Raw genomic sequence first — 22,624 nt, forward strand, 5'->3', positions numbered from 1 at the left:
TTGAGATGTCCAGCTGTCCGGAAAAAAGGAAAGATTACATTTTAATGCCACTGGTACAATTTCAGTTAATAATTGAAAAGAGCAACTAAAGCATAGCAGGGAAAAGCAAGAAAGAAATAGAATTAGGAGCTAGGAGGTGTGGGGATGAAGACGAAGGGGAAGGCCTTTAGCGGGAATCGGGAGAGGATCAACAATAATCTTCTCTTCAGGAAGCAGCTTCTCCCATCTGAACTTTTTGACAATGTTGTGCATGAAAACGAGGATCTCCAATCTAGCATATTCTTTTCCAGGGCACATTCTGGGTCCGCCTCCAAAAGGAACGAATGTGTAAGGGGCAGGTCCCTTGCCTTCAAACCTTGAGGGGTCGAACTTTTCTGGTTCTGGGAAACACTCGGGGTTTCTGTGTGTAGAGTTAGCACCCCAGTACAACTGATCATCAATTCAGAAAAATCAATCATATATACATGCATGCGTGCATGCACGCCCATTAATTAATTTAGTATGCAGAATAAGTAAACCTACCTTCCATCCTTTAGGAATAGTGAAACCTGCATAGGTGAAGTCTGTCATGGCCTCTCTAAAGGCTCCTTGTAGCGGAGGAGCAAGTCTCATCACTTCACATGCTACGTTCCATGAATATCTCATCTTTTGGATGTCTTCCCAGTTCAACAGCTCTCCAGCTGCTTTTGCTTTCGCAATCTCCATTTGTTCTGCCATTATCATTAATTACGCTCGTCTGAAATGACTATCCAAACCATATATATAAATGAAAATGTAATTTATAAAAAATAAATATATATTTACCCTCTAACACCTTATTGTAGACTTGAGGCATCTCCGCAAGATACTTGACAACAAACGTTATGGCAGCACTGGCTGTGTCGTGGCCTCCAATAAGCAAACCAAGAATCTTATCAGCTATATCCATTTCATTCATGTACTCGTCTGCTGTGGTTAGCATGTGAGACAATATATCCTGTGTTGGGGATGCCTTATTCTCGGCTAGATCAATCTTCCTCTGTTCGATCATCTTTATCAGCTCCCTTCTTACCTCATTTGATGCTTTGATCCCTCGGTTAAATGGCGTCCCTGGAAAATCAATAGGTATCGATATAATACCTGATGCCAATACATCGAATGGCTTTGCAAACTTTTCGACTTCTTCCCGGTCTTCCATGCTTAGAAACAACCGACAGGCTAACCAGAAAGTATACATCTTAGCTAGAGGGAAAACTGTCACTTGTTGTTTGTTGTTCCATCCGAATGCGAAATGTCTTTGTGCAATAACATCCATGATACTTATATATCTTTGAAGAGCTTCTGGCTTCAGAAATTGAGGAAGAAGCTTTCTCATTCTCTTGGATTCCTCCTGTGAAGAGGTTTGGAGAGAGGATGGGAAGATTTTATTAACAGAGTTAGGCCACCATGCAGTGACTAGTTTATTCTCATTGGAGAACAAGAACTTGTTCCCTGCTGCCCCACAAAACACTGCTGCCGGCTCCAGAAGCAATGAGGTCTTGAACACCTTGCTCGAGAACTTCTCCATTCGGTCAAATATGAACTTCTCCGGGTGACCCTTTCGCCCGGTGCTTAGGAACTCTATGCTTTCGCCGATGAGAGGCCAACCGGTATTGCCAGGTGGGAGATTCTTCCTGCTGGAGGCGTTGGACTTGTGTTTGAAGATGAGGTATGAGATTGAAAGAGCGATGAGGAGGACGGCAAAGGGAAACATGTCCGGATTTTCTAGTTTAACTCGAGCGAGCAATAGGAGTTTGTTTGGTGGAATTTATGGTTAGTGCAGCTGGTTTAAATAAAACTAGTATTTTACCAAAGCAAACAATGTGTACTCAAAAAGTTTAAGGAGTGGCATCCAATCCATATACTCCTATTAAGAGTGACAAACTAAAGCCGGCTTGGATGCATTCATGCCTTAATTATTCCACAAATTGACCCATAATACCACTATTTTATACTTACTACTTTTGTTAATACTTCCCTACCTAGAATTTAACACAATCTATCTCTACGAAACTGCCTCTTACATATTCAAACACGACAATTCATTTATAAAAACAGCAAATTTAGCAATTCGTACTGTGTAGTTTTGCATCCAAATTGCATGATATTTAATTAGTTTAATTCAGCTTGTGGCCCCTCCAAACATAAATAAAAATGGAGGAATCTAGGACTTGGCAGATTTTTCTAAGCCCTTATGACAAGCAAGTATATGTATATATAGACAAGTTGGAGAACTTTGCTTGTCAGGTAAATTTTAAATATATCTGATGATAAAAAAGAGGGAATTTCAAGATATTTTCACAAAGTTTTGTTAGGTTGCAAATAGGGGGTATCTAGTGAGTCTACCCCTGATGATAATCATAAGGCATACAGCTGAAATATACTTTTAAGATCTCTATTAAATGGGCAATGGCCAATTTTAGAGTGCACATAGTGCATCTACGCACTTGCCAAATAATATACTATAGGAGGTCACAAACAAACAAGTCAGCTTTTACTTATTTTCTACATCAGCAAGTCCTATTGTTTCTAAATATATAACATTTTATTTTTAATAAGAAAAGTGGGCTAAACTAGATTTTGAGTTATGATTCGGTAAGAAAATGATGAATATAGGCTAATTATATAAACATATATAATATGTTACCTGCTAATAAGATGAATTTGATTCCATAAAATTTTACATATTCCATCAAACCAAGAATCTTGAATCTTTTTGTAGCATGATAAGTAGAAAAGTTGGTCAGGTAAAGTAGTGAGAGCTAGAATTTAGTACAATAACATGTTGGTATTGGCGGAAATCCGTAGCACAAATAATTCTCATAAATCCATCCTGAAAAAGAACCATGCTAATTGGATATCTGATTGTGAATTCAATTGAGTCAAATCTATGATCTAATGTTTTAAGCGCTAGACAACATGCAATGCAAATGAACATCTTGCCTGCTGCCAAATAAATAACTATGTTGAGTTTGACATTATATCAGTGTCAGTGATGATAAAGATGTATTGCAATTTGATCATTTTAGCAACAAGCAAAGCATCATTAGGCAGCAGGTGCTAGTCAGTCAGTCAGTCAGTTATTAGGATAAGAAATTGAATAAATTCATCACCATTCCTGTAACTAAAATCCCAACTAATGCAGGAAACCCTAAGCATGCTTGACAATACTACTTGGGCTTCTATTAAGGCAATTGCTTGATTACCTATTAATTCTCTTATGCTAAATTTGTGTCGACTGCTTCTATTAGTAGTGGTGTTCAGTCCCACCAAGAGTTAGTCTTCTACTATCCTTTAGTTGCATTAGATGCCTACTCCTTACTAGCAGTAGTATCTTACACATTCTAATGATAACTGATAGGAACAGCAGTAAAGAAATTTATTATAACAGTACAAAGTAATGATAAGTGATAGGTCCGATCATACCCTCAAAAGAGAGAGGTTATCAAGATTTTACAACCGACATCATGAGAGCTTTACAAAACCGACTTCATGAATAACTCGTGAAAACTAGTTGAAAACAGATATCTCTAGAAGAAGTACCTGTAACACATTCTAGAAAAATACTGTGCTTGACTATCTTAATGAGAAAACTCTAATTGAACCATCTGAGAGAGGCCTTTAGATCCATCGTCCAGGCAGAGTTTGGATACAGATTACCCTCAAGTTGACCAGAGGTACCAATTGTGCTAAGAATCAAATAGCCCCCAAAATCTCCCATAAATCTCTCCATGCATTACTCTCACCATAGAATGATTAACACACTGAGAATGTTACCGTGAGGTCTGTAACTCACAACCTACTTGATCGATTAAGGGGAAAATCTGTAAGTAACATCCCTTGCCCTAGATTGTACAAATGCATTTACCAACAGGTACAACATAATATTTCACCTGTACATTGCTTTGTTAGTTGCAACAACTTTTTCCATTTGATCAAAGTCTTGCTGCAGAGTCAACTTTACTAAAAATATGATAGTCAGAGGATAACTAGGAATGATGCTAATTATCTCGAGCTTTTTACTCCCCAATATCTGGTTACAATGATTAGAGCACCCTTTGATCCATTGCACAAAAGTTCAATGAAAGATGGGTAAAAAGTACTCTGGTACACTTGACAACTCATTTGGTGAGACTATAGGGAAATTTTACCTTGTAGCAGCTCTAGCACTCATGGATGAGTGGTAAGTGGTGCTTCGCTGTTTCCTATAAGATGTGTACACATCATCATATTGACTAGCCTCATTAGGATCAGCTGTTGCCCCAAGCCCCAGTCTTCCTGAGCTAGTGGATCCTGGTTTCCGCTCCACACTTCCATCAGCATAAGTCCCAGTCTCTGGGTCAACCTGTAAGTTTGGGGGCGGAGGGATGCAAGCCCCTCCTTTACGAATGGGAGGATCTCTCTCATACTCATCATCCTCATCTTCCAAATTAGAGTTCACTGATCCCTCAATTGGGTTAACCTCGCCAATCTCTTTAAAGAACTTTGACACTCTTTCTAAAACTGCTGATGGGGATACATTGGATGGAGGTATAACTGTAGGGATGTCCAAAGGACTCAAAGGAGAATAGGGCACCCCACTGCCAATTTGCATCTTTTTTACCATTCCAGGGATAAGACCAGGTGGGAACAAAGGATATGGAGGCAATTTTTCGCCAACATTAGCAGGAGGAGCTTGTAATGAATGTGGTGCAGGTGGTTGATTGGCAGGTTGAACAGAAGAATTTACTGGCATTGACCCTGGAACAGCACCTCCATGAACTGAGCTTGGCATAAACTGCTGGTTTCCTAGAGATGGTGGCATGGCAAGGGGCATTTGTTTATCAGGATGCTCCTGATCTAGTAAACTTTGCCTATCAGCCTGCCATTGGGGAGCAGTATGGTTTGTTGGTTGCTGAGCAAAACCTGCAGGAAAGGAAACTTCATTTTTAAAGTATCCAAAGACACATGTTTAATCCAGAGTTCAAATATCCAAAATTAAATCTCATGCCAGAGTTGCACTTGGTACAACTATTGGCTTGCAAAAGCTACTGGCATATCTTTTGGGTGATTGGGTTAGTGAGGGAAGAAGCTACCTGCAGTAGCCAAGGAATCTGAAGCAGTAGACAATTCTTTTGGAGGCCCTGAAAAAGAATTTGCTGGCGGTCCACCAACCATCTCACTCTCAAGTGCATAAATAGTATCTTGATCATAAACCTCCTTGGAAGCCCAGAACTGCAAAATTTTCTGCAATCGAGGCTGATTCTCATCTTTATTTTGGGGGTTGTGATAGACTCTCGCAAGCATGGACCCCAGAACTGGTTTAAATGCAAGGGCTTCATTATCAAGCTCATGGGGGTTGACCCTTCTCTGCAAACTGCAGTGTAGAATAGCCAGGAGGTCAAGAACAGGTCTAAACTCGAAGATTGTGAGACAAACAAATGTAAAGACCAGAAGCCAAATGCAACTGAGCAGAAAAGGAAACATAAAGGGTGCTTACAGTAAGAACCAAGCACTCTTGACTAGGAAAATAGAAAATTTTATTCTTCCTTCAATTCCATGTTGATACTAACCGAGCAGGTTCGTTAAAGAAGCCAGAAAAATACAAAAAATAAATTAAACAGGTTCGTCAAACAAACCACTTTGAAGAACTGTTTCCCAGAATATAAATTTAGAGGTCAGAAGAATGAAAGTAACAACTATTTTACTTCTCATTGATTCTCAGGGACTGTGTCTGCTAGAAACAGTCAAGCAAAAAGAAAAGTGATAATATACAATCCAGACAATAGGATAATGTAGAAATGGAAAAAACTCGAAAATCAACAAAAAAAATAGTTATTGTCTCACCCTTCATCTAATTGACAAGTATCACTAGGAATTACTGCACACCTAGTAACTTGCAATATGGATTGCACAAGACAGACATAAAATCATTAGCAAATTAGACAGCTAAAACCTAGCATGCCAACAACCAGGGATAAAGAAGTAATCCATATAAGCTTTGGAACTTTATTCATTACAGTGATGTTACTGATTTTGGAATTTGGATATTATTTAGAGAAGAAAATGGAAGGAAACTTCTCCTTAAATTTGATGTAATATTATATTGGAAAGTACATACAAATACAATTTAATATCTTATAGTAAGCAAATATTCACACATAAAAGAAAGAAAATGGAACACTAACTGAATCTATCATGAAAATGATGAAAGGTTGTGAGAAGAAAAAATCTGTGCTATAAATTAAGAGAAGAAAATGGGAGATAAATATGATGAACAAACCATGGAGCTAACTACACAGTTGTTAGACACAGAGTATAGCCCAGTAATATACCTGTCAAAAAGAATATCATTAGCAAGATAAATAACATGCAGTTGCCTCTCAGAATCATCTACAGCAAAAAGCCTGTCCCTTAATGCCTCAGCCAGCGCTGGTGCAAATGGATATCGCTGCATGAACCAAGTCTTGGCACCTTTGATGGACTCTTTGGTGCCATTGAGACTGTTAAGCACATTGCTAAGCTCCATGGCAACATCAGGGGGAAGTGGAGCAGAAAGACATTTGAAGGAGTTGGAAGAGTGATCAAAATCTAGTCGTCCATGAAGGGCAAAGGGATGAGAGTGGTGATGGTGTGGATCATAAAAAGGAGGAAAAGGAGATTGGTGTATTGGAGGAGCAGGGAGCATTGAGGGGGAAGGGGGAACAGCAGAGGCAATGATGGGGTTTTGGGGAGGATGCAACATGGGCAAGGTAGAAGATGGGAAAGGAGGGGTAAAGGATCCAGCAGCAGAGGGATGTGTAGATAACCAAAGCTTGTAACGATAGTAGTTATGGCCCTCACCCCCGAAGAGGAAACTATAAGCAGGGTTGTCCTGTTGCTTTTCACGAATCAGGACTTCAAATTCGGGGCCATTCTTGGTAGCATACTCAACAAGTTTGTCAATTCGCTTTTGGAGTTCAGGATCAGAAGGAGGAGGAGGAGGAGGAGCATCGTAAGGGCCATGCAAAGGAGGAGGGTAAAGGTGAGGGGGCAAATGTGGTGGGAAAGGAGGGGGGGGATGTTGTTGTTGCTGTTGTTGGTGTAAAAGATGAGGATGGGGAGGAGGGTGAGACAAATTGTGGGGGTAAGGAAATTGTTGCAGGGAATGATGGGGAGGCATAAATGGAGGTGGAGGAAACTGCTGATGTTGTTGAGGGTGAAATCCAAACTGTTGCTGCTGGGGTTGCATATTAGGAGTTTGTCGTTGCTGCTGCTGCTGCTGGGCATATGCCATAGCAGAAGCTGCATAGTCATGAGCTTGTCGGTCCATCAAACCTAAATTGAGAATACAACGTTTTGTCAATCGCTTCACATCATAAGATGATTATGCTAACCCGACATGAATTAATTATATATGTATATATAAAGTAGAATGATTATACAAAACACATCAAGATAATTATCAAACTCAAGTTGCCCGTTTGCAATAAAAAAAAAAAAATCAATTGATATAGAGAGGATTATTTAAGTAACTGAAAAGCCCTAAACTTAATTGATAGCTATTAAGAAGAAGAAGAAGAAGAAGAAGATTCGGCGAAAATTTAAAACTGAGAGAAAAAGGTAGTACAAGTTATAATACCTCTAAAGTTATCCAATGTTGTTGAAGAGCAGAGCAGCAGGCAGCAGATGAGTGCGAGTCAATTGGCCTTTGGCTCTTCGCTCTATGCTTCCGACTGTCTGCCAGGGTAATGTAATGTATACCGTCTCCCTGAGCTGCTCAGGCGGGCTGGGTTACTTTTTTTTTTAAATTAAATTTGAGAAGTTATGTTTGAAAGTTGGGCTTGGAATGGGCTTTTCTAGTAGCCCACATCACATAATCCTTCAAACTTCAAGCAGCAAGCAAAAATCCTCCCCTAAACCCTCTCTCCCTCTTCCTCTTCCTCCTCTTGTGTCAGCTGCACCCACTCCGCTGTCTGCATAGCAAGACTAATAGCATGTTCGCTAATAAACCATAAAAACAAAACAAAAGAGACAAATGAAGGAGAGGCTATGACTGGGTTTTTATTAGTTTGGACTTCTCCATCCTCCTTCTTCCGTCTTCCTCCCTTCATGGCGGCGGCCAAGGTTTTTTTTTTTCTTTTCTTTAATGTTGTTGCTTTCTGAATTCCTCTTTTGCTTTCAATTGAAAAAATTTATGGTCTTTTATCTTGTGTTTCAGTTGCAGTGCAGGGTGGCTCTGTCTCTTCACAATCATCCTTTTTCCAGAAGAGTTTCATCCATCAACCCTTCTATGCTTCCACAAACAAGTCCCCCTCTTTTTCTCTCCTCTTTAACTCCTCCTCATTTATTTTTAACTTCACACCGTCATTTTTCTTCTGTCAATCAACGTTCTGCTGGCTTTTCCAAATATTGGAAGAGAACTAAGCCCTTCACTGCTCATCTTAACAACAAAGATAATGATGCCAATCCCACTGAACAGTCTTCTGGAGATGTCAACCTGGATTCAACTGCTCCTGTTACCACCCCTAACTCCAAACCTACTCCTACTACTACTAGACATAAGAAGCACTCCAAAACCAACTCGAAAAAGCAACAATCTTCTACCTCCGTCGAAGAAGCAGCTCAAGCTAAGACTTCCAGTTCCACTAAGACCAAGGTTAGCACCTTAATTTATTTTTCCATCAATCTGTCTCTCTCCCTCTCCTTCTTTTTTCTTTTTCTCTTTGCTCAATTTCTACTTTTAAATGACGTTCCAATTTTTTTTCCAGACCAAACCCAAGGAATTGCTTGATGCTTCTGCTTCAACCAAACCCCAGCCCAACAAGAAAACCAGAAAACCTACTGGAAAGCCTAAAGCTATCAAAACAGTTAAGGTTTCACCAGACAAACAACAACAACATAAACCAATGCACAAAAGCAAACCTTTCAGACAAGGGTCACTGAAGCCGCTATATCCTCCTACCGCCAAATCTGTTGTGGTGGTCGAGTCTGTTACCAAGGCAAAGGTTATTCAGGGCTACCTCGGTCCTATGTTTGAAGTTTTACCTAGCTATGGTCATGTCAGGGACTTGGCTGCAAGGTCTGGTTCTGTGCGCCCTGATGATGACTTTAGTATGGTATGGGAGGTTCCTTCTCCTGCCTGGACTCATCTCAAGACCATTAAAGTTGCACTCAACGGGTATAGTATACTTTCTTTACTAATATTAATCGATCATTAACAGTGTTTTTGTCTTTCTGGGGGTCTTCTGATAAAGTGCTTGCTCACTTCATGACACTTTAATATGTAACTTTCAAGGTGAGTGAACTCTTGGTTGGCATTCCAATCATCATAGTCGAGTTACAGAAATGAAATTTTGAACCTATGTCACCTCTTGCAGTTCTTGCCGCGACTTCTCTCTACTTCTGTTTTATTGCTTCTGAATTCTTTCACTCTTTTGCCTTGTTTCTCAGAGCAGAAAATCTTGTACTTGCATCAGATCCTGATCGTGAAGGAGAGGCAATTGCTTGGCATATTATTGAGATGTTGCAACAACAGGATGCCTTACATCAAGGGGTTACCGTGGCAAGAGTTGTCTTCCATGAAATAACTGAACAGTCCATAAAAAATGCTTTGCAAGCTCCAAGAGAAATTGATTTAAACTTGGTTCATGCTTATCTTGCACGTCGTGCTCTTGATTATTTAATTGGATTCAACATTTCACCATTGTTATGGAGGAAATTACCAGGTTGCCAGTCAGCTGGACGTGTCCAATCTGCTGCATTATCTCTTATATGTGACAGGGAAATGGAAATTGACGAATTTACACCACAAGAATATTGGACTATTGACGTGGAATTGTACATAAAGGAGACAGGTTCTTCAGTGAATGCCCGCTTGACACATTTTGACTTTAACAAGTTGAATCAGCTTTCAGTTAGATCTCACACAGAGGCAAGGGATATTGAACGGAAGATAAATGTGGCAAGTTTTCTTGTTGCTGGTGCTAAAGAAAGCAAAATGAGGAGAAACCCTCCCACACCTTATATAACATCAACTCTTCAGCAGGATGCAGCAAACAAATTACATTTTTCTTCAATGTACACAATGAAGGTTTGATGGCACTTAACTGTTTCCTTTGTTTTCTTCTTTCTTCTTTCTTAATTTTGAATTTTGTGAACAGTTTTCATGTAATATGATTCAGTTACTTTCGTTAAATACTTGATAATTTACAACTTCTTGTAGCTCACTCAGTGTCTCATGATGAGAATTCCCTCCGGTGCTTTTAATTACATGCTGATGGCCCAGATTATAATTCTTTTATCCGTTACAATTGCTATGGCATAGCATACTGTTATCAGGATTAGATAGCAAAATGTTTCTAGTAAGCGCTTACGGTTGCACTTATGTGAGCCTTTGGAGCTGCTTCAGGCCATCATTTCCGTCTTCCACAAATCCATGAGGTGTCCGCACACCAGATTATCATTGGTCTATGTGCATAATTGCAGTCTCTAACCATTAGCCCATGTTAATAGAATTTTGGGGTGGGTGCGTATGTGAGTAAAGATCTCGTCTGTGCCAACAGCTTGCTGTGAAATGACTTATAGGCAATAATGTTAATGCTTAGGCCACTTACTATCGCCGTTAATCCCATTCTAGCAAGTAGCTTGACCTCATAGTGAAATTTGGAACTCCTTTTCTGTGTTGTTTTATGTTGGTTTTTTCTATGGTTCAGTATTTATTGCCATTTTTAATTAACAGTAATCTCATGGATGCAGCTTGCACAAAAACTTTATGAAGGGGTTCAGTTATCAGATGGAAAGACAACGGGTTTAATCACATATATTAGAACAGATGGGCTACATGTAAGTATAATTGCTGTATGAATGTTCCTGTTAATCCTCATTTGATGAGGTGTCTTGTTTAAATATTAGTTATAGAATTTAAAGGAGTATATGGCTCTTCAATGCTTGATTTACTGGACCATGAGAAGGCTGTAGCAAGGAGATAATGATAGTTTGGAATTGTAAGTAGTAATAGAGAAGGGTTTGATTTGGTTTTAATGTTTTAGAAATAAAGGAAGACTGGTCTAGGAGGGATAGTAGCCTGTACGTAAAATTGGTTTTTTTGGGTTGCTATGACAAATATATCAATCAGCTCTGCATTTCAGAGTATGTTTATATGGGAGTATTTATGCACTGGAAAACCTTTTCTTTATGTTCATAAAAAAATGACAATTAGGTGTTCAACATGTACAGTGGTTTGTTTGAGATTTTTAACATCCTTTTTGGGTTTTGTTCTCAGATCTCTGGCGAAGCTGTTAAGGAAATACATTCATTGGTGATTGAAAGGTGACTGAATAGGTTTCTTCCATGTTCGTCTTTTAACTTGTATGGTGTTTTAAATCATCTTTCTCCTTGGAAATGTCTCTTAATGCGAGTCTTTGTTTCAATGATACCTAATTGGTTTGTTGGCAAAGTTTCTCAAAATCAACTTATATCTTTGATAACCAATCAACACAGAGGTGACAATAGGTGAAACTTTTTTGAGAAGGTTTGACTCATATGTGGTGCTTCACTTCTATTGATTTTACAAAGCCCTATGATGCAAGATTTTTGGTGTTATGTTGAATTATTAGTTTCTCTCATTTCTCTTGGGTGCGCCCTTTTCTGCATGTTATTCATTCTTCTTAATCTCAGAGTTATTGCCATTTTCTATATATTTCAGAGTGGGGAGGAGAGCTCTTATGAGGTGCTTTGTGTTATTACCATATTCTCTTTGTCGTTAATGCTTATGAAGTGCTCCCCACCTGTCCTTTTCTGGTTGTAGTATAATGCTTTGTTCATTGTGGTTATTTACAAAGAATACTTCCTTACAGGTATGGTCAAGATTTTGCATCTGATAGCCCACGAAAATATTTTAAGAAGGTCAAGAATGCTCAAGAGGCTCATGAAGCAGTCCGACCCACTAATGTTCGGATGTTACCATGTAAATCACAAATTTCGCGAGTAACATGATGCATACGCCATTCTTCTTGCAATGCAAATTTGACTCTTTTTGCTACAACTGGCATATTCAAATAACTATGGGACTTTCTTAATGACTGTAGCAATGCTTGCTAATGTACTTGATGAAGATTCCTTGAAGTTGTACACTCTTATCTGGTCAAGAACAGTAGCATGCCAAATGGAACCTGCTACTATTGAGCAGGTTAGAATGTAATTTCTTTAGGATACTCTTGATTAAAATATTTACCCTCTGACTCTGCCTAACTGGAATGAGTAGCTTCATGAAAGAAATCTCTTACTGTTAACTTCTTTTTATTACAAATATGTGCTTTCAGTGGTGATATCATTGCAAGTTCATGAGGTTATAAGAGAAAGTGTTTTATTTAGCAAAGCACTAAGAAAAAAGGCTATAGCATTTCCCTCTTTTGTTGCTACTTGTGATGGTATCAGTGAGATCTTCAATGTAGAGTTAATGAACTAATATTGGTCCAGAGCAACTAATATCATGAACAACTGTTTTTTTCGGATATATGTTACTTCTAAATGTTACACAAGCAACAATGATGCAGATATGTATTCTGTATATAGAAAATGCAATAAATTTGAGATACTATTGGCCTGCGCGTTCACTTTGGGCACAATTGAAATGGACTTGGTGTGTTTGTTTTGCGGCGCCTTTCTATTTGAAGGGTTGGAGGCGAGAATGTGTGCAGCTAATGAACAAATGCCACGTTCTTTTGTTGCCAATGTTCATTTTCATATTTTGATAATGTGTTAGAATGCAGAATTGCTTTCATATACATTTTTCCTGACACTCTTGATCTAACCAGATACAAGTTGACATTGGGAATGCTAATGGGTCAATTACTCTGAGATCTGCATGCTCAGGAGTTGGGTTTCTCGGGTACCAGATAGTCTATGAGGTAAACTGATATTTTTGATTTCTTGTTCTCCTTAATACTCTAATTTTATCTAATTTGCAAGAAACCAGTGTGCTTTGACATTTACATGATTATGTTGGTTTATAGGATAAAGAAGCTGGAGCAATAAAAAATAAGGAAAGTGAAGTAAATGATCATAATGAAGCTTTTGGAATTCTCAAGTCACTGAAGGTAGAGAATATTGCATGTCAAATTTCTTCTTTGCAAGAAAGAAAATAGACAGCACTGCAATTTTTTTTACTAATTCCATTTACTATGATGTTAAACTAGCAACATATTTCAGATTCTTTTCTAATTTTATAAAGTAGCTCCTCTTTTCTATTAACTTGCAATTATTATAGCCAGGAGACCCTTTCAATCTTAGTGAAGTAAAACTCAAGCAGCATTTCACACAGCCTCCACCGCGCTACTCTGAAGGAACATTGGTACAAAATTGTCTTCGATTCTCTATTCCAGAAGCTTTTGCACAAATTGTCCTCTCTTTCTTCCTATGAATGATGGGTCCATATGTTCAATTCTCTTGGTCCCTTCACTAAAACAAGTTGAATATTGTGGAAAAAGTTTGTTTAAGGCTGAGGAATGTAAATTTTATTGAAGTTAAGTTTAACAGATATGATTGTGTTGTGTCAGTTATACCTGTTTAAATTTTTATTCAATTTATATTATAAATAAATAAAAATATCAAAATATAGTTCTTTGTCAATTCACGGAACTAATTGTCCTATTTGTCCAAGAAAGTTTTGCCCCCTTGAATCACTTTTTTATACAGTATATTTATGTCTATAATAATTATTGTTTTCATGCCTTATGTATAGGCATCTTAATGAAAATTAAATACCTATTTATTCTCTAGTGGACTCCACAATTGTGTCAGCTAGCCTTGATCTTGTATGTTATGCTTGTACAAATAAATTAACTTGAACAGTGTTATGGGTAAATTGTCATACTATCTCTACTGGAATACGTGCATGTAAACATATTGGTGGGGTGGGGTGGAGGTGTTAAAGTGGAGCACACGTACATATAGTTATTAAACCAAGACTGGGATATCTGGGAACTGGACCAAGAGCTAGTTTGATCTGACGCTAAACCCGCAATATGTTGAAACTGGGGGTTTTTGGCTGAACTAGCTGGTTAACCTGTGAACCGGTCGTTCTGATCATGGTCCAAAATGGCTGGGGCTGCCTGCCACGTCACCTAATCCCAGGTGTTGAAGCATTTTTTTAACATGCTTTAACCATTCGTCCAGCTTAATGTATATGTTATTATGTTACAAAAGTTATTTATATTATGCAAGTTAAAACTCATTTCTTCTATAACTTATTAATTAATTTAACTAACTTTTCAGTAAAGTAAGTAATATTTGACAAATAAAATTCAGAATTTTTATTTTCTATGTCAATTTTATCTATAAAATTTTAAAATATTAATTATAGAAAATTAGCTAAAATGTGTTAGTTACTGTTTATTTCTTAGCATTGATAAATTTATTGCAAGCTAGAGTTTATTTTGTTATTTAAGATATTTTAATCTATTTTTAGAAAAATTATTATAATTTTTAAAACTTCAATTAGATTCTAAAAATTATTTTGTATTAAAACATTAAGTAAGTGTATTAAAATTTTAATACAATATATTAAATTTAACATTAGGTAATATATTTGCAATTTTAATTACCAACAATTAGTTTTTTTAATATATTTTATATAATATTTAATAAATGTTAATTTAATCCGGTTGAACCTCAATTGAATCTTGATCCTCAACCCTCTAGCTTCTCCGGTTCAATAATTAGGCATGGTCTCAAAAATTTATAAAAATTGCTAGTGAATCAACAGAACTCATTTTCCCATATGTGTCTGGCACGCAAGTAAATTCTGATATGTTGCTTGAGCACTTTTTCTTCTCAGTCCTCTTTATGATTTTACAACAGGTTAAGAAGCTAGAGGAACTTGGCATTGGAAGACCTTCCACTTATGCAAGCACTTTAAAAGTCTTACAGGTAACTGAGTGAGAAAAGAGTCACTTTCATCCCTTGATCTCAATTACTATGCATAGAAACTCGCGATGTGCTGCTTGTGACATTACAATGGCTCCAAACTACAAGATATTGTCAACCAAGGATAGGAGACAAGTCTCAATCCCTATTGGTCATTTTATGACTTAGACTAGAAAAGATATGGATGGTGAACTTCAGAGTTTAAAAGCTGCAAGTCAAGGTAATCAGGTACAGCAGAAAGACAAATACTAGAAATGAACTTCATGAATCGTGAACACACCAATGTTTTAATATGAGTTTTGGGATTTGTGGCAGATAAGAATTGGAGATAGCCTAAGGATTTTCAAGTTATTATCTTTGGTTAAATGATAGTTGAACAAGGGTCTATGACTCATAAAGTTTGACACCATGAAGCCAACATTTTTCTTGGCCTAACTAGTGATTGTTAGATGGCTAATAAAGATCTATATACAAATCAGGAACTTCGATTTATTATCAGTAACTTGATTATGTTTTTAGTAAAACAAGAAAGTAGCAATTGTGATATGTTGGGCATTGCCCTTAGTCTTATTGCTGTTTTCTTTTTTACTTTTGGTATTTGATGTGACCTTTTATTCCATGTTTCATTTGTCAGGACAGGAACTACGTGACAGTAAAAAACCGTGTGCTAAATCCAGAATTTCGTGGCCGCATGGTATGTTCTGAGTTTTCTTAACTACTCTGGATTCCCATTCTTTCGAGTACCAAAACTTTCAATAACCACCATGTTTACAAATGTGCCTCCCATTTGTGATTCTTTGAGGCATCTTTTGCACCTGCTTCTTTGAAGTATGATTGTATCGTTGCTGGTGAACCAACTCCAGTTGTACATAATCTTAATATTTTCTGGCACTTCACACTATCAGAGAAAATAATGTGAAGCAACCTCTTTTAACATCTGTTTTGGATGATCTTAGGTGTCAGCATTTCTCTCTCAGCATTTTACTGAGGTCACAGACTACAGCTTTACTGCTGACATGGAGACTGAGGTGATTCTTTAACTGGCTTTTAAAAGTTTGTTTGTCTTGTTCGCGACGCTGTTGTTGTTTGAAAAGTGATGCAACCTACTATTTCTTATCTTTTTAATTGGGCCCTGACTCAGGTTCATCCTAGTAACCTACAGACCTAGAAACAACTATACTATTGGGCTAAAGCTCATTGGTGAATATTATTCTTTTTGTTATACGGTGTGTTTTCTTTCTTTAATGGGAACCATGCTTGTATCTGTGGTGGTTAAGGCACTTTACATGTCCTGCAATCCCATGCTTCTCATTAACCAACATTGCCCCAACCCAGGATACATCAATGAACGAATGGATGATTTTGCAGAATTCATAATAATTCAATTGTTCAGCATTCCTTAACAAAGAAAGCTGCTAATCATAATTTCCTCTGTTGGAGATTGGTTATTTGCAAGCTTTCCAAATAATCTCTCCAAATGAAAAAGGGGAAAAAAATCAACTGTTGAGAAGGGTAATTGTTTGCATGCACTTTTTGGGGGAAGTTTTTTTACAACATCATCTGAAGCCTCTTTTCAATGGCTTTAAAATGTGTCTTCACCTCAAGCCCTTACTAGACTGCACTTCAAACACGTTGATCTCCATCTAACTTGATCTTCCTATTATCTGCCTTTCTATATGCAGAGGTAAAAGAAACTAGAAAGAATACAGCTCTATTTCCCAATCCTGAGAATTCCTTCTAAAAATTCCTAATTCAAGCTGTCCAAAGATAATTGCTGACAGTGCTTGAAAGGTGCCAACGGATAGAACTTCAGGAATAGTCCCTTAACGAACAACTGCACACCGCATTACTCATACCAAAAAGGAGCAGGTCTCTACCAATCCACTCATTTTCTATGAGATGGGCTCTTAACTACCTTAAACTACAGTGTCTCAAGGCATTTTGATAGTAACATCATCAGCAAATAAGAAACAATAACATCCTCTCATTGGGAAGTCATTTAAAAGCTTCAACTCTATATTCTTTAATAACATCATACTACAATTTCTCTTGCCAAACTATACAACAACGCAGATGAGAAAATAGTGCCTCCAAAGAGGTTCTTTTTCACCGTGAAAAAGCTTGGGTCACAATTAGGAATTGGGCTATACCTGTAGGAGGATTTTAAAGGGCAAATAATTTCTCTTACACTTGAATTGCTTTTTAAAAAAACAAATCTAAATTTGCTTAGGTTTCTTTTTTTTTTCAACAGGGCTCCTATTAATTTTTTTTTTTTTTTTACCTACAGCTTGATAATGTTTCTGCTGGCTTAACGGAATGGAAAGGCCTTCTTAGAGACTATTGGACACGATTTAGCTCATATTGCAGTCATGCTGAAAGTGTACATATTCATCAGGTGTGGTTTAATTTTATTCAAGGTTGAAGGATGTTCTCCCTCGAGAATTCAGTTTTGGTTATTTTTTGTATCAATTTACTTACAGGTGGAGAAAATGCTGGAAAAAACATTTGGTGATTTTTTGTTTGGTTCCCTCCCTGATGATAGCAGGACATGCCCCAGGTAGTATACAGTTATTCCAGTATGCTTCTAACAAGTTTAGCACGCAATAAACTTGTGAAGAAAACAGAATGGCTCTTTTATCAAGGATGATGCTAATTTCTAAAACTGTGCGCTTCTCTAGATTTTGCAAAACATTAGTTTTTGAAGCTCTGATTGAATTGTAGTTCAAAATGGAGCTCCTAAAACTTCACTAGTTCCTTACAGATGGGTGAATGTTCTGTTCTCTTACGCTTAATTCAAATCTTCTATATATATATATATATAGAACTATGATTAAAGTGAAGAGTGCAGAAAAACATTTTGTCAAAAGTGTTAGAATTCAAAATTCTTGCATGAAGTGACAGATCATAGGTTATAAAACTTGTGTATGGTTGCACTTTTATGGCAGCAAAATCATCTACCAGAATCTCTTTGTTCCATTTTTATTTTAGACTTTCTTTGTCTTTTCTGTTCTATTTTTGTCCTGTATTCTAATTTCTTTTTTTATTAAACTTGTTTCAGTTGTCTAGAGGGCACCTTGATCTTCAAAGTAAGTAGGTATGGTGCAGGCTATTTTATAGGCTGTGATCAACACCCAAAGTGCAAGTGAGTATGAAACAGCATGATATTAATCTAATATTAGTTGTCCCTTTTGCATTTATATCTTGACATGCATGTGTCTTAAAAAGAAGCTTTTTCCTTTTGGTATGTACAAGGTAATTAGTGGTAAAAGCCAGGGAGATGGCTGAGAGACAAATCTTCCCACCAGATGGAAAATTTGATTTCAATTTTTTCAAAATTTGTTTATAAAGTGCATTTTTTTTTCTTTTCCAAAAAGAAAAGTTTTATTATAGTTCCATCATTAGTCATGATCTTTCATGGCATCAAACTACTGAACCTATTAAAATTGCATATTGGGAGTGCATATGTAAGCCAGATGGAAATAACATGACAAAACAGAGAAATAGGTCTGGTGTTCTGTTGATGAGATTATGATTATGTATGTATCACGACAAACTTTCTGTATTCTTTTGATAACTATATGTGATAACTGGGGAAAAAGCTTGCCAAGCAAAGCCGAATGCATTTATTCATGATTGTTGAAGATGATATACAGAGCCTAGAATACTATCAAATACAAAGAGATGGCATTGTCATTTTTCTCGTCAATAATATCTATAGTTTGTGAAAGATGAAAATCATGAGACACAATTTACTTTCCCTTTGTAAAGAGCAATGTTCCCACGAGGCTGGTTATGGCGTTGCCTTTCGTTGAGCCTTAATAAATCATACTTTTCTTTAAATGGCTGCCAATGGTTGACATTTTTAGATCTATATCAGGTATATTGCTAAGACATTATACGGTGATGATGAAGATGAAGAAACTCCTCAAAACAACTCTGTGGAGGAACCAAAGCTTCTTGGCGTTCATCCTGTTTCCACTGAAAAGGTTTGCTTGGAACCTAGGACTATGTATTTGTTATTATTTTTCTTTGAAATAAAATATTTTTATTGAACAATAAAATTTCCATTCAGGTTCTTTTGAAGAACGGTCCTTATGGATTCTATTTACAGCTTGGTGAAGACAGGAAGGGTTACACACCAAAAAGAGCCTCTGTTTCTCATGTACATAAAATCTTCTCTCTTTCTATAGCCATGTTGGAGAAGTTCTTGTTTTTGTTTCTGTTCATCTTTAGGTTTCTCTTGTGGTAAGTTTGGAGATATCATTTGCCATATTGCTGTCTGAGGCATGCCACTTTAGAGATATCGTCCGCCGAAAGCAATTTCCTGTCATTGACATTTCATGAACATTTTCATGATTAAAGGATTTCGTAAAAATGCATGGATTTTATGATGTATGCCTCTTTGTATGTAATATATGCCTCTGATTTTGGCATGGCTTTGGAAATATGCTTGATGCCAGGCCTTCAAGTTTAATAAGTGAACATAATATACTGGATGTTGTTCTTTTGGTCAGATAAAGGATGTGGACAATATTACACTGGAAGATGCTCTGGAGTTGCTGCGTTACCCTGTGACTTTGGTATGCCTGCCAATCTAACTACAATATGCTTTCTTTCTGCACTTCAAGTATCCAGAGGCTTAATTTTGTTCAACTTCTTGTTAGGGTAACCATCCAAAGGATGGGCATCCTATAATATTAAAGCTTGCAAAGGTAGGATTTGCTGTTAGACATCGACGAACAATTGCTTCAGTTCCCAAGGTACGCCGAGCTGCTTTTGCTTCTGCTTTAAATCATCACTCAAGAAAACCCATTCCTCATGAAATGATTGGTTGAAGTCATTGTTAGTAATATATGATGAACTTGTTGGAGGAAAAACCAGGGAGCACCGGCCAAGTTGCATATGCCAGTGCTTTTCTGGGAAATGGTAGGGGGATTAATACATAACAATTGTAGTGCAAAGTTGGTGTGAATTGTTAAATGAGAATCATTACAAACTAGCAACGGTACGTCTTTCTGTTAGTCTTCTCTTCATAATGGACATTAGAACCACCATTACCTTGCTGTAGTGCCAATTAAAAGGTCCTCTAATGACAGTGAAACACTTGAGAGCGCATCTGTGGCAAAGGAGTAGGAGGCCTGAAATATTTGACTCTCGGTTGCAAGCCTCTTTGGCTATGGGGCCAGAGAATAGGCCCTTATGGTTCCCTTCTCTTCATTCTTGATGAATTTTGTAGGAACAAATACAATGGTAGCTCCAATTTGGTTACTTGTTACTTGAAACATATATGCAGAATATGAAGCCAGACAATGTCAGCTTGGAGAAAGCTTTGGAGCTTTTATCTGGGGATGATGTAAGGCGAAGCGGACGACCGAAGAGGAAACCAAAGGTTGAGGAAGTCGTTGAGGCAATGTAGCCTGGTATTGCATAAAATGGCAGCTGTTGTGATACTAATCATCAGTTCAAGGCTTAAAAGAGCACAAAACCATTTGCTTGCAATTGCAAGATCAGTCTCAGCTCTTATACGAGCATGGAGTGGAGTCATCTTCTTCTTCTTCTTTTTTCTTAATTTGTTATTTATTTAGAGAAAATGTTATGTAGAACGAGTATGGCAGTAAGCAATTTTCCTTTTTCCTTTTTTCTTGTTTTGTTTTGTTAAGGGAAAGTATTATAACTTACTTAATTTTTTGTAATTTTAATTTATTTTTTTTGGGGTGGGATATAAAAGAGGGCCAATTCATTATAATTTTGAGGGAAGTTTGTATAGTGGTATTTGATTAATGGAATTGAATGAAAAAGGGTCAGTATTATATTAGGTGGTCGTGATGTGAAAATCAAAGTATTAGCAACATTGTGTTTGTGGAAATAAACTCTCTAATTCTATTGTTTAGTATATTTAAACAAAATGAATAGGATTAGTGACAATATTGTTATAAAAATAGAAGGGTCTGAATTCTGGAAAAGATTAATTAAAACAATTTCCTGGAAAATAATTTTATGGAGTCCTAAATCTGAATGAACGGTCTGTATTCGTTCAACTTCTTTCCATTTTGATACTCTTTTTTTGGAGAATTTCATTTTTTATTTCTTTTATGATAGAAATGTTCCTTTTTAAATTGTTTTTCATATTTTAAGTCAATAAATAATTTATTAATATGAAAAGTAGATTATATATCCAAATACTGAAATTTTCAATTTCTAAAAGTGCTGATATATAAATTTGTTTTTAACAAATAGTGTTGTGTTAGTTTATAATCTTTATTTTTTAGATTAATATCATATTTGATATACTATATTAATATATTCTTAGTTAAATATTAACTTTAGTTATAAAAATAATACTTCATAAATCACTTTTAATTAAATAATAATTTCCAATTACTAAAAACATTAATCACATTTTAAAATTAATTTTTATGTTATAATTAATATATTAAATAATAAAAACGATCTTGGAATGTACGAATAAATAACTAGTTATAGTAATAGATATTTTAATGTATACTATTTTAAGAATTAATAACAAATTAAATATTCTTAAAAATAATGCTTCATAAGTCACTTCTTAGATGTCTTTTTTTATTTTTTTTATTTTAGTAATTTATATATATATATTTCAATATTGTAAACATAATTAATATTATTATTTTTGAAAATTAATGATTATTGTATAATTAGAAATTAAATTATTAGTAATATAATTTTTTTTAAATATTAATTTTTTAGATCATATCATTGTCTAATTAGAAAATTAATTTATTAATTAATATAATTTAAAAATATAGTTAAAATATTATTTTTTAAAATAAAAATTATTATTTACTTAGAAATATAATTTATAAATGAATAAATTAATAAAAAAATATAAAATTATAGATAAACTTAAATCTCATGTATGAAAAATAAATACATATATCAAAATAAAAAAATTAAATAATAGAATGTGTTAAAATAAAAATAAAAATTCTTAAAATAATGATATATATATCAAGAGAAAATTAAATCTCATAATATTATATATATATATATATATATATATATATGTAAAAAGAATATTCTTTATCTAGAAAAATATTTATTTATTGTTATCCCAAATAGTGATAATAATTTAAAAATATTTAAAATAGTTAAACTTAGATAACATGTTAAAATTAAAATGCTTAATTTTATATTTTTTTTTTAAAATGTGTGCTATTTTTTTCTTATTTTTTATGCTCTTTGGATGAGAGACATTGAGATCACATTAGCTCCTTCAACGTGTTACATGAAAAATATTTATTGAAAGAAAATATATTTGAAAAATTTTAATTTTTTAATATTTAAATATATTTTTTAAATAACCTTATTGATTGTTTAGTTAATTAATAATTAATTAATTAATTAAAATATTAATAATTAATTAATTATAAGTCTAACTTTATTATAATAAATAAATCAATTAAAACAATATACTTAATCAATTGATAATCTCAATGTCTTCTCATTATTAATGAGCCAGATCTATACATTCTTGTAGCTCTATATAAACAGGGCGAGGGTAAATATTAGTATATAATATTTTTTTTATTTATTGGATTGTTAACGAATCATGCACTACACAAAAGATTGATATATTCTGGACCTTTGTAGTTATAAAGTTAGGATTGTAATATGATAAAATGTCCAATTAAACTAAGACTACAAATTTAAATTCATCACAAGACACATAAGTTATTATACT

At 35.5% G+C, this 22,624-nt stretch overlaps 3 protein-coding genes across 6 annotated transcripts; 1 reads left to right on the top strand and 2 right to left on the bottom strand.

Annotated features, from left to right (window-relative positions):
* Positions 1-14: 14 nt before the first annotated feature.
* LOC8282102 (beta-amyrin 28-monooxygenase) lies at positions 15-3,255 on the bottom strand. Of its 2 annotated transcripts, none has more exons than XM_002527956.4 (3): positions 805-3,255; positions 523-710; positions 15-429 (listed from the first exon to the last, which is right to left on the bottom strand). In XM_002527956.4, exons 1-3 carry the CDS (start codon positions 1,730-1,732, stop codon positions 130-132), a joined length of 1,416 nt encoding a protein of 471 aa, XP_002528002.1. In that variant the 5' UTR covers positions 1,733-3,255; the 3' UTR covers positions 15-129. The 2 variants fall into 2 exon arrangements, with proteins under 2 accessions (XP_002528002.1, XP_048228018.1); XM_048372061.1 differs by having other exon boundaries at positions 203-400.
* Positions 3,256-4,014: 759 nt separating this feature from the next.
* LOC8282103 (calcium homeostasis endoplasmic reticulum protein) lies at positions 4,015-7,773 on the bottom strand. Its single transcript, XM_002527958.4, has 4 exons — positions 7,619-7,773; positions 6,333-7,314; positions 5,094-5,374; positions 4,015-4,923 (listed from the first exon to the last, which is right to left on the bottom strand). Exons 2-4 carry the CDS (start codon positions 7,307-7,309, stop codon positions 4,166-4,168), a joined length of 2,016 nt encoding a protein of 671 aa, XP_002528004.2. The 5' UTR covers positions 7,310-7,314; positions 7,619-7,773; the 3' UTR covers positions 4,015-4,165.
* A 105-nt stretch (positions 7,774-7,878) lies between these two features.
* LOC8282105 (DNA topoisomerase 1) lies at positions 7,879-20,719 on the top strand. 3 transcript variants are annotated; one of them, XM_048372058.1, is made up of 22 exons: positions 7,879-8,103; positions 8,198-8,635; positions 8,748-9,157; positions 9,430-10,069; positions 10,735-10,821; positions 11,261-11,307; positions 11,835-11,944; positions 12,066-12,166; positions 12,795-12,887; positions 12,993-13,076; positions 13,247-13,330; positions 14,839-14,907; positions 15,539-15,598; positions 15,861-15,932; positions 17,192-17,299; positions 17,385-17,461; positions 17,963-18,046; positions 18,782-18,890; positions 18,977-19,066; positions 19,419-19,484; positions 19,569-19,664; positions 20,198-20,719. In XM_048372058.1, the coding sequence occupies exons 1-22, from the start codon at positions 8,029-8,031 to the stop codon at positions 20,318-20,320; spliced, it is 3,123 nt and encodes a 1,040-aa protein (XP_048228015.1). In that variant the 5' UTR covers positions 7,879-8,028; the 3' UTR covers positions 20,321-20,719. The 3 variants fall into 3 exon arrangements, with proteins under 3 accessions (XP_048228015.1, XP_048228016.1, XP_048228017.1); XM_048372059.1 differs by lacking the exons at positions 7,879-8,103; positions 8,198-8,635 and having other exon boundaries at positions 8,790-9,157; positions 9,435-10,069; XM_048372060.1 differs by lacking the exons at positions 7,879-8,103; positions 8,198-8,635 and having other exon boundaries at positions 8,790-9,157; positions 9,456-10,069.
* Positions 20,720-22,624: the final 1,905 nt, after the last annotated feature.

Source organism: Ricinus communis, chromosome 3 (genome assembly GCF_019578655.1).
Source record: "Ricinus communis isolate WT05 ecotype wild-type chromosome 3, ASM1957865v1, whole genome shotgun sequence".
Taxonomy (NCBI): domain Eukaryota; kingdom Viridiplantae; phylum Streptophyta; class Magnoliopsida; order Malpighiales; family Euphorbiaceae; genus Ricinus; species Ricinus communis.

What these genes read in the sequence shown, in the direction of transcription:
- LOC8282102 (XM_002527956.4), bottom strand. Translation starts at nt 1,732, where the DNA reads ATGTTTCCCTTTGCCGTCCTCCTCATCGCTCTTTCAATCTCATACCTC. An exon ending in CTACAATAAGGTGTTAGAGG is followed by an intron (nt 711 to 804) that starts GTAAATATATAT and finishes TGATAATGGCAG; the next exon opens with AACAAATGGAGATTGCGAAA. An exon ending in CTATTCCTAAAGGATGGAAG is followed by an intron (nt 430 to 522) that starts GTAGGTTTACTT and finishes ATTGATGATCAG; the next exon opens with TTGTACTGGGGTGCTAACTC.
- LOC8282103 (XM_002527958.4), bottom strand. Translation starts at nt 7,309, where the DNA reads ATGGACCGACAAGCTCATGACTATGCAGCTTCTGCTATGGCATATGCC. An exon ending in AATGATATTCTTTTTGACAG is followed by an intron (nt 5,375 to 6,332) that starts GTATATTACTGG and finishes TCTACACTGCAG; the next exon opens with TTTGCAGAGAAGGGTCAACC. An exon ending in AGATTCCTTGGCTACTGCAG is followed by an intron (nt 4,924 to 5,093) that starts GTAGCTTCTTCC and finishes CCTTTCCTGCAG; the next exon opens with GTTTTGCTCAGCAACCAACA.
- LOC8282105 (XM_048372058.1), top strand. Translation starts at nt 8,029, where the DNA reads ATGACTGGGTTTTTATTAGTTTGGACTTCTCCATCCTCCTTCTTCCGT. An exon ending in TAATGTTCGGATGTTACCAT is followed by an intron (nt 11,945 to 12,065) that starts GTAAATCACAAA and finishes TAATGACTGTAG; the next exon opens with CAATGCTTGCTAATGTACTT. An exon ending in TGCGTTACCCTGTGACTTTG is followed by an intron (nt 19,485 to 19,568) that starts GTATGCCTGCCA and finishes ACTTCTTGTTAG; the next exon opens with GGTAACCATCCAAAGGATGG.